Source organism: Telmatherina bonti, assembly GCF_933228915.1.
Source record: "Telmatherina bonti genome assembly, chromosome: 21".
Classification (NCBI taxonomy): Eukaryota; Metazoa; Chordata; class Actinopteri; order Atheriniformes; family Telmatherinidae; genus Telmatherina; species Telmatherina bonti.
The window spans coordinates 19,906,808-19,923,722 of NC_136630.1; the positions used below are offsets into that span (position 1 = coordinate 19,906,808).

Sequence of the window (16,915 nt, forward strand, 5' to 3'; positions counted from 1 at the left end):
AGACCAAACCCAGTGGTTAAAGTGATCCTGTGAAATGTTTTAAGTGAATATTGCTGAATTTTATGAATATTCATTATCCAAAATAAATTTAATCACTCACCATCGAAAACAGCACAGCTGTACTGAGTGGTAGAAGCCAGTGGTTTGCAGGTGGTGTCCAATTTGTTGCCATAGTTACCAATGCTGACCTCAAACTGGATTGGCTCACCGGGTTCCTGAATCATGGAGGCGCTGTGGAAGACTGCACACAGACAGTATTTTCTCCTCCTTTGGTACTTCTAATCAGGCAGAAGATGTGGATAGAGAGACAGAAAATATTTTAAACCTCTGAAGCGAAGTTTCGCTATTTTTTTTATCACAATTTTTCTAATCTAATCTAATTCTAATCGTCTTATGTCGAGCTGACAATAGTCACAGTACCTGTACCACCAGGATGTCGTCACTGTGGATATCGTCTACGGTTTTGTCTGCTTTCCCCTCAAGTTTTGTGGACAGTTCCACCAGAATCCTGCCTCGGTAGGCCACTCCTTCTCCCTTAGCAAACACAAAACATTAATATGAACCCTTAAATGTTTTCTTTTTTAAAAAAAAAAAAAAGCATCAAGGAGATTAGAGAGTGAAGGAAAGGTTATAATTACAAGTGAATCTTAAGATACTAGATCATTTTGTACTTCACTACCTTGCCAAAATTGAGATCATCGTAGGGGTCTGGCAAACCAGTAAATTCTCTGGGACTCCCATATAGGTTGACATAGCAGGGCCCAAACACAGGAAGGAAACCCACCTCAGACTCCCCTGTGTTTCCTAAAATAATGGCAACAAAATTAATCTATTAATGGATGACCAATCAAATGTATTTAAATAGTTTAAAGATTAGTTAGTCATTTTGGCTGCATGTAGGCAAATGTGGCAAACGGCATGCGAGCAGTTGGCAGTGACTAAAAAAAAGCAACAGTGAAAAAGTGAGGTGAGATAAACATGTAAATTCTATTTCTACACACTGACATCAAAACAGAGCAAAACGTTGTGATGAAGCGTAGCGTAAAAGCAGTAGCTGCTGTAGTTATAGCGCAAACACAACTGGGCTTTACTGAGCATTCATGACATGCTTGATGAATAACATCTCATGCAACACAGAACTAGAAAGATCACGGGTGAACCTTCGTATGATGGAATTTCCCCGTTTCTCGCATGTTCCTCTATTCCAGAAGAAAAAAGGGACAATTCAAGTACCATTTAGATGTCAATTAAACCAGACCAGCAAAACCAACTTTAATAGATGAGATGCTCCAGACTACCCCAGAATTGTTGTGTATTTTATTTAAGACAAACTTGTCGTAGAATAAAACAATACCTTCTATTTCTCCACCAGAGGAGGCTATCCTGGCCAGGTTCAGGTATGTTGTGCCAACAGCATCATTTCCTGTCATGCGATCCCTGCAATTACACATGATCACTTAAGACGAAACACATTCATGTGAAAAACATAGAAAATATACAGATGTTGTAGTTTACATGAATTGCTTTTGCTCTTCGCTAACTCTGTGAGAAAGGTGAATAACATGGAAAAAAAGAAGTCTCCTTTTTGTTTAGATTAGCCACAATAGCTGCTCTCATGTTTCAGTGTGTTATAAACACTGTCTGAGGGGACACACTATTTTTCTAACCTTTTCCTCTTGCACTTATTTCCCTCCGGCCTTTCCTGGACCTCAGCTATCTGACTAATCATTTGCTCAAAAATGCAGTGAAGAAAGTTAGTCGACAGTGCCAACAGAACATGTTATTGAGGGAAAGGAAGGGACCACTCTAGTCTGAGTCACCGCCCTACAATATTCTCATGTGGTTGATGTAGAAGATACACACCCATACCACACACACATACACAGACGAGTACAATGCAGCTCACCACACCACAGCAGCCCTGTGCTTTTGTCACAGGGCTGCTGGCAGCCCTCCCGACTGTCCACTTCTAAACCTCGACTTTAACCTATTTCTTTTCTTTAGCACTTTTAATATCATTCTTATGTATATTTTTTCTATCTTATTTTTATTTTTAATTTTGTTATTATTTTACATTGTTTTATAATGGTTTTAAATGAATTTAATGTCTAATAAATGTTTCCAGCACTTTGATCAAGCTAACTTTATTTAGAAAGTTGGCTTGAAGTAAAACTATAAATAAAGTTGGCTTTACTTTCTTCTCAACCAAAAGTATTCCCTACAAATATAGCATTGGTTCTTGTACTTACCAGTCAAAAACCACCAGTTTAACACGCTCACACATGGATGGGAACTGTAAGAAATACAACACCGATGTGAGAAGGAAAAACAGAATGTCTTAAAAATCTATCCATGTGACTTTTTTTTTTTTAAAAATCTAAAGTTTTACATATCTATGACTCATCACCTTGACTTGAAGGTTCAGCACTTGGTTCCATTCTGGGTTTGCATTTTTCTCAATGATCTTAGTGCACAACTGGAAAGACAGGAAAAAAAGTCATGCATTATACTTTCCTTTGAATCACAAAATCAGTATCTACTTTGTTTGTTTAGCGCTGCTGCTAATTGAAGAAAACAAAAAAGGCATCAGAACCCTTTTTCCAGCAAAGCGTGCTTCCAGGAAGGGATCCACCAGATTCTTCTTGTTTTCATTTCCTCCAAAAATTCCTTTTAATGTCTGAACAAAAGCATCATCCACTAAAAAAAACAGAAACAAAGAAATAATAGACCTCAGTTTATCAGAAGACCATCGTTCTGACAAGCATGACATGAGATTCATTCATTCATTTTCTAAACCGCTTAATCCAATTCAGGGTTGCGGGGAAGCTGGAGCCTATCCCAGCTGGCTTTGGGCGACAGGCAGGGCACACCCCGGACAGCTCGCCAGTCCATCGCATGAAATGAGAGTTAAATTTTAATAAGCTACAGTTCCAAGGATGTTCAGCTCCGTTCCTCAAGGGCTACGATCCTGCAGGTTTTCCATGTATATCTGTCCCAACACACCTGACTCAAATGAATCAGTCACTGTCCAGAACTTCATTGGCTGTTGGATCCATTTAATGGAACGCAGGTGTGTCAGAAAAGGGATACACTGAAAACCTTCAAGACAGACTTTGGACATTTCAATTCAATTCAATTCAATTCAATTCAATTCAACTTTATTTATATAGCGTCAAATCACGGCAATGCCATCTCAAGACGCTTTACAGACAGAGGGGAAAACATAATGAAGGCCAATTCATAATAGACTATATAAGGAAACCAACAGATTGAGTTGAGTCCAACTCAATCTCCCATCCTGAGCAAGCACACTGGCAACAGTGGGAAGGAAAAAACTCCCTTTTAACAGGAAGGAAACCTCCGGCAGAACCCGGCTCAGGACAGGCAGCCATCTGCCTCTGCTGTGTGAGGGGAAGAGGACAGAAAGACAACAGACAACAGGAACTGCTACTCCCGGCCAGGGAGACCTGCTGAGACAGGAGACATACATGTTAATGATGCAACACTGTTATGGGGGATAAAAGAGAGAGATAAAGAGAAAAAGAAAGAAGCTCAGTGTATCAGGAAATGTCCCTCAGCAGTCTAAACCTATAGCAGCATAACTAAGGGATGCTAACCATCCCTAGTTATAGGACTTATCAAAAAGATAAGTCTTCAGCCTAGTCTTAAAGGTGGGGAGGGTGTCTGCTTCCCTAACACTAACTGGGAGCTTATTCCATAAGAGAGGGGCCTGATAACCAAAGGCTCTGCCTCCTGCTCGGCTCTTTGAGACTCTAGGAACCACAAGTAAGCCTGCAGTCTGCGAACGAAGTACTCTGCTTGGTATATAAGGAACTATGAGGTCTTTGATATATAGTGGTGCCTGGTTGTGGAGGGCTTTATATGTAAGGAGAAGGATTTTAAATTCTATTCTAGATTCAACAGGCAGCCAATGAAGAGAGGCTAAAACTGGAGAAATATGATCTCTCCTGCTGGTTCTGGTCAGGACTCTGGCTGCAGAATTCTGGATCAGCTGAAGGCTTTTCAGGGCATATTTAGGACAGCCCAGTAATAGAGTAATCTAGTCTCGAAGTAACAAAAGCGTGAACCAGTTTTTCTGCATCACTCTGAGACAGAATGTCCCTAATTTTGGCTATATTACGTAAATGAAAGAAGGCTGTTTTAGTAACATGCTTAATATGTGGGCCAAAGGACAGGTCCGAGTCAAATATTACTCCAAGGTTTCTCACTGTAGCACTGGAAGCTAAAGTAATGCCATCCAGGTTCATTACAAAACTGGAAAATTTAGCTCTGAGTGTTTCAGATCCAATGAGAATTACTTCAGTCTTATCTGAGTTTAAGAGGAGAAAATTTCTAGACATCCAAGTCTTTATGTCTATGAGACAATTTTGTAGCCTATTGGGCTGATTTGTTTCATCTGGTTTAAAGGATAAGTATATTTGAGTATCATCTGCATAACAATGAAAGTTTATTCCATGCTGTCTAATAATTTTGCCTAAAGGGAGCATATATAGCGTGAAGAGTATTGGTCCAAGTACAGAACCTTGAGGAACTCTATGACTTACTGTAGTTTGTGAGGACGACTTGTCATTTACATGAACGAACTGAAGTCTATCAGATAAATATGATTTAGACCAGCTTAACGCTGTACCTGTAATTCCAATCACCTGTTCTAGTCTTTGTAACAGAATGTTATGATCGACTGTATCAAATGCAGCACTAAGATCAAGCAAGATAAGTACGGACAGAAATCCTTTGTCTGGGGCCATAAGAAGGTCATTAATAACTTTCACCAAAGTGCTATGATGAGCTCTAAATCCTGACTGAAACTCTTCAAATAAATTATTTCTGCTCAGGTGGGCATGTAGCTAAGCTGAAACTATTTTCTCCAGAATTTTGGACATAAACGGGAGATTAGATATAGGTCTATAATTTGCTATCACCTCTGGATCCAGAGATTGCTTTTTAAGTAAAGGCTTGATTACAGCAATTTTAAATGATTGTGGTACATATCCTGTCACTAAAGACATATTGATAAGATTTAGTAGTGATGTATTAATTAAAGGGAAAATGTCCTTAAATAGGCTCGTTGGGAGAGGGTCTAAGATACAGGTGGATGGTTTAGATGAAGCTATTATTTTAGTTAATTCAGAGGGTTGGACAGGACAGAAACTATTTAGACACAAGTCAGATCCTGGTTCTAAGGATGCTTCAGAGACCACAACAGGCTCAACATTATAGGTAGAAGGAAGAGTATTGTGAATTTGATCTCTAATAGTGTCAATTTTATTCCTGAAAAAATACATGAAATCATCACAGCTAAGTGAGAAAGGAATACATGGCTCCACAGCGCTCCGGCTCCTAGTAAGCCTGGTTACAGTGCTGAAAAGAAACCGAGGGTTGTTTTTGTTTTCCTCTATCAATGATGAATAATAAGCTGTTCTTGCCGTACGTAAGGCTTTTTTGTATACGCTTAAACTTTCTTTCCAGGTTAAGTGAGACTCCTCTAGTCCTGATGAACGCCATCTGTTTTCCAAACGCCTTGACGCCTGTTTTAGAGCTCGAAGCTGGGAATTAAACCAGGGAGCCTTCATAATCTTACCCAATTTCTTCTTCTTTAGGGGAGCAACATTATCCAAGGTTGTACGTATTGAAGCTGTTATAGTATCAGCATGTTGATCAATCTGAGCAGGAGTAAAGCTTAAAGGGGGACTCTCAGTCACATGGTAGAGGTGAAAAAATTGATTCAATTGATTGTTTAAATTTTGTAATATTATTGTCTGATAAACATCTGCTATAGTAGAATTTATTTTTGGTCAGTGAGTAATCAAATAAAGTGAATTCAAAGGTTAATAAGAAGTGATCAAACAATACCGGGTTTTGAGGTAATACTTTGAGCCTATCAGTCTCAATACCAAATGTTAGAACAAGATCAAGAGTATGACCATGAGAGTGAGTGGCACAACTGACATTTTGTGAAAACCCAATTGAGTTTAGAATAGAGCTAAAGGAAATGTTTAAACTATCATTTTCATCATCAACATGAATATTAAAATCCCCTAATACAATGACTTTATCAGTAGTCAGCACTAACTCAGACAAGAGATCAGAGAATTCGGTCAGAAACTCTGAGAGATGGTCCAGGTGGGCGATACACTAATGCTAAAAGGAGCGGTTTCTCTGAATTCCATTTTGGATGAGATAAATTTAATGTCAGGAATTCAAAGGATTTATAGTTAGTTTTGAGCTTAGGACTAATTAATAATTCTGACTGAAAAATAGCTGCAACACCTCCTCCTCTGCCTGTAGTTCTAGGAATGTGAAAGTTTAAATAGTTAGCTGGTGTAGCTTCATTAATACTAACATAATCCTCTTGCTGTAACCAGGTTTCCGTAAGACAGAATAAATCAATGTGGTGATCACCTATCAAGTCATTGACTAATACTTATTTGGGAGGGATCTGATATTCAGTAGGCCACACTTTATCGTCTTATTTTCAGATTTTATTAGATCTATTGTTTTTATCTTTATGAGGTTTTCACGATTAACCTCAAAAGTGTTTTTGTGTTGTTTAATTCTTACTGCTGGGGAGTTGTATAAGGTCGGAATGGGGTTTTGGGTGGGCGGCGGCAGGTGGGAAGCTGCAGAAAAGTGTGTAGGTCTACAATTCTGCCTCCTGGTCCCAACCCTGAGTTGTCAATTTAGCTGACTAATAAAAGAGTCCATATTGCTAGATAAGAGAGCGGCTCCATCCAACGTGGGATGGATGCCATCTCTCCAAATAAGACCAGGCTTTCCCAAAAAAGTGCTCCAATTATCTATAAAACCCACGTTGTTATCGGGACACCACCTAGACAACCAGCGGTTGAAGGATGACATGCGGCTAAACATGTCATCGCTGATTAAATTTGGCAAGGGACCAGAGAAAACTACAGAGTCCAACATGCTCTTGGCAAAGTTACACACCGAAGCAACATTAATTTTAGTGACCTCCGATTGTAACCGGGTGTCGTTACTGCCGACGTGAATTACAATCTTACGGTATTTACGTTTAGCCTTAGCCAGCAGTTTCAAATACGATTCGACGTCGCCCGCTCTGGCCCCAGGAATGCATTTGACTATGGTACCCGGTGTCTCTAGTGCCACGTTTCTGACTATGGAACTACCTATAATCAGGGTTTCTGCCTCAGCGGGTGTGTCGCCGAGCGGGGAAAATCTGTTAGAAATGTGAACAGGTCGGTGGTGGCCAGTGGGTTTTGGTTTGGGGCTACGCTTCCGCCTGACCGTCGTCCAGCCCGCCTCGGCTCCCGGCTGCGCGGAAACTGCTGAGGGACGGCTCGGGATGGCTGCCCTGGCTGGTAGCTCCGCACTGGCTAATGGGGGGCTTGCTAACTAACTGCTTCCCTAACTGAATGCGGAGCTGGGCTTCTAACTCGCAGAGCCTCGCCTCCAAAGCTGCCAAGCTGCTACACTTAATACACCTACCATTATCACTAGAGGAGGAGGAGTAGCTAAACATCGGACACACCGAGCAAGAAAAGGCAGGGGACCGGGGTGTGGGAAGAGAGCTAGCAGCCATGCTAAAACCGAGTGCTTGAGCTGTTTAAGTCAAGTAAACAGAAAGCCAAAGATCCCAAAAATAAATGCAATATATAGAACAGTGGTTTAGGAAGATATTGTGCACTGAAGTGAGTGGTTGGTTAACAATAGATAGAAGTTAGAAAGAAGTTAAAGGAGCCAACGGCTCGTAGCAATCCGCAGTGATACACGCTAGGGAAACAGGAAATGACACAATACGTTACCGCAACGTCAGCACGTCATCCACCAAGGAACTGAGTGCGGACATCCCTGAGCTAAACTGTTGTTTTGTGTGTGTGTGTGTGTGTGTGTGTGTGTGTGTATGTGTGTGTGTGTGTGTGTGTGTGTGTGCATTTAATCTAAATAAAGGAGATTGTTTCCAACATTGAATCATCTTACTTTGGGGAATGTCCTCAGCTCTGAACACCTTCAGTGACAGGGTGGCCCAACGCAGAGTCACACCAGCTGGCAGCAGCAGATTACTCTCTATGTCATCTTGGTCATCATTAGACTCACTCCTTTCCACCTACAGTTGATGACACATAAATTACTCCATCAGAAAGAAGAAAGAAAAACCTGCATGTTCATGTGATGCATTAAAGAGAGTCAAATATGCGTAACGGTTTGCTGGTCATACCGGAGGCTCGTCTCCAGTCCCAACTACGAAGAGGCTGACTTTCAGGTAGCCTTTGGCTCCAGAGCTGGAGTCATCGGGGTCATTCAAGAGAAGCCATTTCTTCATGACACAGTGGGCTGCAACAGGAACATTTATTTCTAATCTTACCATTAAGATGGCACCAAGGATTTTATACACTAGTTATTAAGACAAAGTCTCCATAAGCGGTTTTAGAAGCTGAATAACAAATCCCCAACATAGTATGATATAAAATATAATTAAAAAGACAACTTATACTGTTAATACTAATCATTTTTTGTCTCAAACCAACTCAAAATACAGATTTGTATTGGGGCAGCAGTCACAAGTTGTAGTTTGTTTGTCACGAGTACCATCCTATCTGATCATCCATTTGCTTAGTCTGTTGCTCCTAATTAAGATGCTTTCTAACAGAGGCGCTGTTCATACGTCTCTTCTGCTCCAAGTTTAACAGCGATGAATCGTTTGAGAGCGTCACAAGAGAAAAGTCGTACTTGCAAGTTCAACTGCGTAGCCTGAAATTATTAATAAGCAAAGCACACATATCAAAATCAATGGATCAAGGGCCGAGCCATATATCCAGACAGACTGCAGCGAATGTTATTCTGATGTCTGCCTGTCGATTAGGTCATGATGCAGTCATATGTCTGTGACTGAGAAAAACATCTCACGGTGCCTCAATCTCAAAACAAGAGATTCTGCTTTCCTGATGTGTTTTTCTTTCACAGAAGAGCAATCTTTACAAGTTAAACCTTGTTGTAAAGGTGATTAATCAGGTTGCAACAATGTGTAATAAAACACCATTTAGAGGAAAAATATGGGATCAAACACAAAATTTCCTTGTTTTTTGTGATAAATTTATATGGACGGCAGCACCGCTTCAAGGGCGGCTGTGTACAGTTCTTTCAACACAATCATTATATGCTTTTTAAAATTGTAATAAGTGATAACTATTGATTGGCCATGCCATTTTAACTGCTGTTTTATGTAAGCCACCCCATTTAAAATTTCCTAGATCCACCACTGCTGGGCTGCTGAGAGCAAAACCAGCCCTGTGGTGCAGTTAAAATTCAGAGAATTTAATAAATATCAAGGGGAAAAAATGGAGGGATTTCTATATTTGGAGAAAGATAACTTTCAATTTCATGTCTGGAAATGGCGTGGAATGGAGCATATAAATATGTGGAAAACAGCTGACACTTGTTCCGGACTCATCTTTCTCACTGTGACCGTGCTGAAAACACAATGACATGAGAATCTTATTTCCTATTAGATCCCCTGAGATGTTACATTTCTCTTATCAAACATAAACAGGATGATTACATTTTTCTTCCCCCTAAACAGGAAGAAAAAGTAGTTTCAAGCAAAGAAAGCTGAGACTAAAACAAGGCATAAACAACTTTTACAAATGTTTATCAAATGAACATTATCAAATCTTTGAAAAACAAAGTAAAGATTCACCGAGCAAATGGAAATAAAATTATTATTTGCTTACCTGGTTCATCATAAACATAACCAACGTCCAACTATATGAGAGGACAAAAAGAAGGTCAAACAGACTCCTCAACATTTTTATCATATTAATATTTAGTTTTGTGTGGGAAACATTAAACTGCATACCTTGAATTCTCCCATTAGACTGTCTGCTCTCAGTGAATAAGAATTATACACCTGAAAAAAAAGAAGTACAGCCAATCACAGTCATTTACTGCAAACTTCTTTCACAATCAGAATGACAGAAGACCCAAACTTTGGCATGCACTCACCCGGAAGCTGATGTTCTGCTCAAACAGGTCTGATGGTAGCATGTGAGCATTGTAGAAGAGCATCTGCAAAAATAAAAATAAAAATGACTTTTGATATGAAAGGAAAACGTTTTTACATGTCGCCAGGATCTGGGCATTTTGATGGGTCAGGCTTTAGGGCTAATATAATGTAAGTAATAATGTATTATGTAAGTAATGTATAATGTAATAAGCATGTTTTTATAATAATGATTAAACTTGTGTTGTCTGTTGTGTGTGATGCAACAATACCTCATCAAAGAAGGGATTATTTCCCCTCTTAATCCTCGTCCTGTGAGTCTGTCCACACACATGAACCTTCACCACAGGTTTGATGTTGTTGCCAGATAGCTGACGTGCTTCAATGATGCGAACACGGATCTAAAATACAGAAAATTATTTGAATAACAGCGTGGATCTCAAGTGTGTATCTGAGTCTGACTATAGATCCTAAAATTGTCTAAATATATATTTTACTGAGTGATCACCAGCCTGAAATCAGAAAAACTAACATTTAAGTTATAACAGGATATATTTAGGTAAATAGGTTTTACTTCTAACTTGCACATCCCTCTTGTCATAGTTGTTGTTATATTTGATTACTGTACTTCGAAACAGCCTGGCCAAGCTTATTAAAAGGATTAGGCAGAATGAAAGCAGCTTTTCAGTGGTAAACTGGATGACTTTCAGCCATGCATGACATAGTACAGCCATGGAAATGTTGGCTTTTTAAAAAAAGCAAACCCTAGTTCTATTACATACTCAAAAACTTTGTACAGAATTTACAGTTTTGTAGCCATGATGCAAAATGGCTTTCTTTAGAAGGTGGCAATAGTAGGGTGGATGTGTGCTTGGATAATTTTTAAAGGAATCATGATCTTATGTAAAGATCATTTTATCATTTTATCTAAAACCAATTATGAACAATTATCAATTATGAGGTGGTCCATGGATTGTATGTTCATACTGGCAGATAGTCCTTTTAATTAGGCTTAAGGAATAAGTGAGCATCCACAGGCTTTAAGAGCAACTGCACATAAAGCCTAACAATGCCATAATAATATGCAGTAAATTGAATGTTTTTCTAAACATAACCACGAGATGTTAATACCTGAAGCCAACAACCAAGGTAACTCAGGCCTTCACAGAGATACGTTGGTCCCAATTACAATCATGTCTTAAATCTAACCAGAAAGACATTTCACTAAAGCTTTGTCAAAGAATTGGGTAAAAAAAAAAGTCCTGGTATGTTAGTCTCAATCTTGAATCACATAAAGGACCTCATTGACGCATCTATAATCTATAATCCCTCCATGAGTATGACTGCTGAGCACTTTTTGAAAACAGGGTTTAAAACTAAAAACCAAAACAAGCAGAACATAAAAAATGTTTAGTCCGCTAATAAAACAGCCTACAATTGACAACCTGAAGTTACAAAGAAACTAACCTGGAAGTCTTGCGGTTTATTTACGAGTCTGTAGCGATTCTGTGCCCGAGCCAACTTCTGGCGAAGATTAACACGCTCAGCAGAAGATGAGGAGACACCTGCAGTGCCACTTTGATCCCCATCTACTACGGCTTCACCTTCTTCTTCACCACCACCTCCTAAACAACAGGAAGACAAGAAAAGCAAATAATAATAATAATAATAATAATAATAATAATAATAATAACAATAATAATAATAATAATAATAATAATAATAATAATGTACCAATAATTAAATGTAATCATTAAATGTACTGCAGCGTATTGCTTCATTGCTTTATTTGAAAACAAACATACCTGCATCCACTGTTGCATCGCCATCTTGAGGGTTTGGTGCAGCATTGGATGGAGGGTCATAGGCAACCACAAGGTTGATTGTAGCCTAGAAGGATTGGTAGGTAAATTTTCTTACTCTAATATTTAACTATTCCTTCATCTATTTATTTATTATGGTGCAATAGCTTTTTCTTTTTTTATTAAAATACATTTTGACTCAATGAGACTCACCCCGATATTCTGCCCATTTTCATTGGCCAAAGGCACATTTTTCGATGGCAGAGATTTTGCTTTACCTGATGCAAGATCTCTCAAAGGAATTTTAGTTGATCCAAGAAATCTGTAAAACACACCAGGAAATTATTACACATGGAACAATTTGGATGCACTGACTTTCCCTGATAACACTGAAATAAGGACAGTTCTGCTCTCACTTTTACAAACTAACATTACAGCGTTGGGAAGTCAACACTGCCAAAGGGTGATTAAAGAGCATACAGAGATGTGATGCTGTACTGTTCGTGAGCACAATTGAAGTCACATTCACAAAAGGACAAATCAAGAAGGTTACCACCCAGAGCTAACAAACCCTACCTGTTCAGTCAAACACACACACACACACATCAGGACATGCTACATAATCTGTCTGTATTGGCAGCAAGTGACTTCCTGCACAAACATGTGAAGTAAAAAAAACTTTTTTTTAGCCTTTTTTTTCCCTTTGTAAGACTTTTAAACACCAGCTGTGTGTAACAAAATGAGTTTGCTATTTCAGGTGCCATTTTTCCAACATTGCAATACTGGGAATGTGTACAGCCCTGGCATGCAGACATCACCACTCATTAACTACAAATGGAGTTTATGCCTAACAGATAAAGTAAGATTAAAAACATCATCATAAAAAAAAAAACAGTTGAGGAAGTACATGTGAAGTTACCAACACATAAAGATTCAAGAGAATTTAACTGTGAGCAAAAGACAAAGTGGTTTTGGTTTGGCAGCAGTCTAAAGCGGGGCCATGAAAACTCCACTGAATCTCCACGTGGAAGATCTGGTACGCAGCCTTAACACAGATAAAACATATTTCAGTCTATTTGTATTTGTAAAATGGAATCTAAGCAACAACATAAACAGCTATTTATGAAAAATATGTGTTTTGGGAAAGTAGTTTATTTGCGAATCACACCGTCTCTTATGCAGCCATGAAGCTCTTCCTGGAACCTGGTAATTCTTTCACTTTGTAACTCAGGTTCTAAGTTCCACCACTTGCAGATAGACATATTAAGGATTAAAAGAAAAAGATTAAGTCATATATTAACTATTTAACACTAACTTTTATATGTTCAGCAAGTGGAGGGTAATTATTACTGCTTTGTTATGTGCATTTATTAACAGACTAAGGACAACTTTTGACATAATCTTGCAGTGAAACAGACTCTGCAATCATTTTCAAGCTCTGGTGAGTCGCAAAGTAATAAGTTTTGCCAAAAAAGTGAGACTGAATCGTTTGTAAGACTTTGTTGTTGCGTTCATAATGAACAGGTTTATGAAACTAATGGAAAAACACACATAAGCTTGGTATTGCAATAAACAAACAAGCTTGTTCTTGGCCTTTCATATTTCTCTAAAAGGCTGAAGCTTTCATTTATATCTGTTTATTAATAATAATCAGTAAATTTCAACACAAACTGCTCTCCTTGGCTGAGTTTCAGCTCAGCCTCTGTTCAGAAAAAATATATGGGAAAAGTGAACATTACTCTTTCAGCACTGAGTTCAAAAGGTTAGAATCCCACTTTACAGGGGGTGTGACTATTTACAAAATGTAAACTAAAAACCATTTTTCCAGATAAAGTTTTGTGAGGAATGTTATTTAAACAGTAGCTCTTTTAAGGGGAAAAGCAAATCAAAAATGTCTACAGGATTTTACAAAGGTTATTTTCTAACCATTAATGAGTCTTACTAACTTGCCTGACCTGATAGTTTTAGCTGCAATGTATTATTTGCAGTCATAGTCAAGGTGTGGTTTCAGTGATGTACATCTTTTTTAATTTAACAACCGTTTTTTTTCATCGCTAAAATATTTTAGTGACAGCTGACATAATGACACTAAAGAATTTGCAGTCCCCGAGGACTTTTGGAAACTTTGTAAGTCCTGACTTTTTCTCTTGCAGATCAGACGGAAATATCTTTAAGATCCTGTCACTTTATTTGCGTTGTACAGCAAAGTTTGAACTTCTCAACATCTGAGACACAAAACAGAATAAAGAGGATAAACCAAGGGCTCAGTTGCCTTTAACACATCATCACACCTATGCCTGAACTGCTTAAGTTTATTTTGCCCATGTTTTACACTCAAATCTCACAGATTCAAGCTTTCATTTCAGTGATCAAGACTCCTCCATATTCCAGCCTAATACTAGATTAATAATAAAGACAATTATTCATTTCTGTTTTTTCCTTCCTGTTGTCATGACAACGGGAATTACTCACAACAGCAAATGGAAAACTATTTAAGAGAGAGAGAGAGAGAAGTCCCCCTCTGCCCCCTCTGTGTAAATCTTTAAGGAGGGTGTCAGAACGGCCAGCCCAGTGGAAAACTTTACTCCATTTTAAATGGCCTCATGTGCTGGATATGCACATTTACACAGCACCTCCCCAAGAATGCACTGGGGAAACTTTTACTCGGCAAGGCATAGGCCCTGAAGAGTCATACGCAGCTTAGTATATCTCACAAGAAAAAAGCACTTCATGTGAACCAGCTTCACAGAAAGGATCAGACTTTGATCGGAGTAATTAGTGATGTAGAAGAAGTAAACTGTAGTTGATGTAAATGGGTCCCACATGTGGCTTTATTTGGAAGCCGCTTGTGGTGCTCTGCAGCAGCAAAACAACATTTTCTGTTAAAGTATTTCCCTTAGAGGTTTTTAAAGTATTACTACATACATTCATACTACTGTTTCTTCTCATTCGCTACAGGAACTTCCAATGTTCTGACAAACAGTCCAGTCAGAGACAGAAGACAAGCAGCAATTCATCCCTCCATTCATTGTTGCCTAATCAGAAACAGTCATCCCACACAAACCAGCATGTCCCAGCATGGCAAGGAGGGTGTGAGGGGGTAGACAATGCCAGCTACAAAACTCATATATTCAGTCTCTTCAGAAGTTTTTGACTTTTTCTTCATTTGCAAGTGTATTGTTGTTAGCATTAATGTGTAATGAGCAAAAGGAGGCACTATGTGGCATGTGTAAACAACTTCTTATTTGCACTGACTGCTGCTGCTTTATCTTTTTAAAGGGAAACAACAACAAAAACTTCATGCAGCAGAATAAAACAACACATCTCAGTCTTGCTGGTTAACCTCTTGAATGACTTAACAGTAGCTTAGTTAGTTCCAGGAAACTCAGCCAGACAAGACCAAGTTTGCACAGTGATTCAGTAAGGCGAGGCTCTTTCATCACTGTGATCCCTATGTTGCACAAAACTAACAGGGAGCTGTGCCTCTGGGGTTGAACAACACTTACTTATCTTTCCCAATGGTCTCATAGTCTTTCACAATCACATCCAGGTAGGAGCTGGAGTCCAGGGGAGCTCCTTTTAGATCAAACTCAAGCACCTGGAAGAAAAGATGTTTCTGACTATCAGAATAGGAAATTATGCTTTTTCCAAACTAGTACACTGCATTCAAACAAACACCCACACAAGGCAAGATTAATCATATCACAGTCTATACTGGGACAATCATGTGATGACGGGTTAACTTAATCAGCCATTGTGATGATACACAAAACTGAGACAGACTTATCTCCTTTCATGTGTGTTTGTAAGTAGATTACCTCATTCCACACAGGATTCACCTCACTGTCCACAAATTTGGTTTTCTTCTTCTCATCTAAAGACAAAATAATGTTTGTGAATACTTTGAGTTTTTTTAAATGTTTTTTACCTAATATGTAGCAGATGTCTATGAACAAAAAAACAAATAAACAACAAAGAACGCTGATTAAAATTATATGTGGTGAATGGTTATTCAAAATTAGGACAAAAGTCACTGTTGCCCAGCTATTGAGGACAGGGCGTAAAGTTTTCATAGTTCAGTTTTATTCTGCCTTTAAGATGAAAATAGGAAGTACAGAAGCCAACACGTGAATGATGGGGATGATGATGAAGACAGGTGGTGATGATGACATCCGGGGGAAAAACTGGTGTGGTCACATAGAGCCATTTCTAAGGATTGATAACTTCAATCTAAGAGTAAATGTTATTTGTTTAGCTTTCACACTAACAGAAAGGTCAGAGAAAAAATGTTTCTCTGTGTTTTTCAGTTTTTTTTTTTGGGCAACAATAAATAGGGAGGAATGGTTGAGATGTTAAAACGAAAAAGTTAATAACAATGTAACAACCGTGATAATGGTTGAAATTTGAAACAGCAGTGTTATAACAAACACTTTGGTTTCACATACCCAAAACAACTGGTAGAGATGACAGGTTTATTTCCACTATTTTTCTAAAGAAATTCCTGAAAGTCAGTGCAAATTTACCTCAACCAAATGGTAGGCAAGGACCTTAAAGGGTTACAGAACTGCTCCATATATTCCAGTTTAATACCTTTCAGCTAATAACTCTCCAATTTCTAACTTGTATTTTCCACAACAATATTTTTGTGTGATCTCGTATCCCTGCACTCAAGTTACAGATCCAAGAAACCACTCCCTGGCTTTATGCACCTGGAAATGTGACATGCTGTTAAAGCCTATAACTTGAGCACCTTTAAAAATGGCATCATATATTTATACATAAATTAAGAAACAATATGGATTTGGTTTTATTGTTATATCATGTGTATATTATTACCACAGCATCCCCAAGTCTTATCTAATATATGTAAATATTAGTTTTGTTTTAACGAATCCACTTCAAATGTTGAACTTCGTTACTTTTACTAAAGTTGAGAGTGTTATTGTTAAATCAAGCCACGTACCTTTGAAAATCACAAAAGCAATTGGGTCTGGACTTCCAAGTTTCTTCTTAGGGAGACCCTTAGCCGACTCTACAACAACCCGCAACATGGTCGCAAAGGGGTATTAAAAAAAAAAAAAAAAGAAAGGCAGGAAAAAGTTCAAGGCATTGGCAT

At 38.5% G+C, this 16,915-nt stretch overlaps 1 protein-coding gene across 1 annotated transcript in view; it reads right to left on the reverse strand.

Moving 5' to 3' along the window:
• Window positions 1-16,915, reverse strand: part of LOC306771551 (myoferlin-like) — a 31,018-nt gene extending 14,103 nt beyond the window's left edge. The window contains exons 1-20 of the mRNA XM_079260728.1: window positions 16,763-16,915; window positions 15,618-15,673; window positions 15,306-15,397; window positions 12,013-12,121; window positions 11,803-11,887; window positions 11,465-11,622; window positions 10,270-10,398; window positions 10,000-10,062; window positions 9,854-9,904; window positions 9,729-9,759; window positions 8,216-8,331; window positions 7,978-8,104; window positions 2,594-2,697; window positions 2,408-2,476; window positions 2,250-2,293; window positions 1,355-1,437; window positions 1,161-1,199; window positions 680-804; window positions 421-534; window positions 101-278 (exon numbers count right to left, since the gene is read on the reverse strand). Of these exons, the coding sequence (XP_079116854.1) occupies window positions 101-278; window positions 421-534; window positions 680-804; window positions 1,161-1,199; window positions 1,355-1,437; window positions 2,250-2,293; window positions 2,408-2,476; window positions 2,594-2,697; window positions 7,978-8,104; window positions 8,216-8,331; window positions 9,729-9,759; window positions 9,854-9,904; window positions 10,000-10,062; window positions 10,270-10,398; window positions 11,465-11,622; window positions 11,803-11,887; window positions 12,013-12,121; window positions 15,306-15,397; window positions 15,618-15,673; window positions 16,763-16,850 (1,861 nt within the window). The 5' untranslated portion in view covers window positions 16,851-16,915. The remainder of the gene's footprint in view (window positions 1-100; window positions 279-420; window positions 535-679; window positions 805-1,160; window positions 1,200-1,354; window positions 1,438-2,249; window positions 2,294-2,407; window positions 2,477-2,593; window positions 2,698-7,977; window positions 8,105-8,215; window positions 8,332-9,728; window positions 9,760-9,853; window positions 9,905-9,999; window positions 10,063-10,269; window positions 10,399-11,464; window positions 11,623-11,802; window positions 11,888-12,012; window positions 12,122-15,305; window positions 15,398-15,617; window positions 15,674-16,762) is intronic.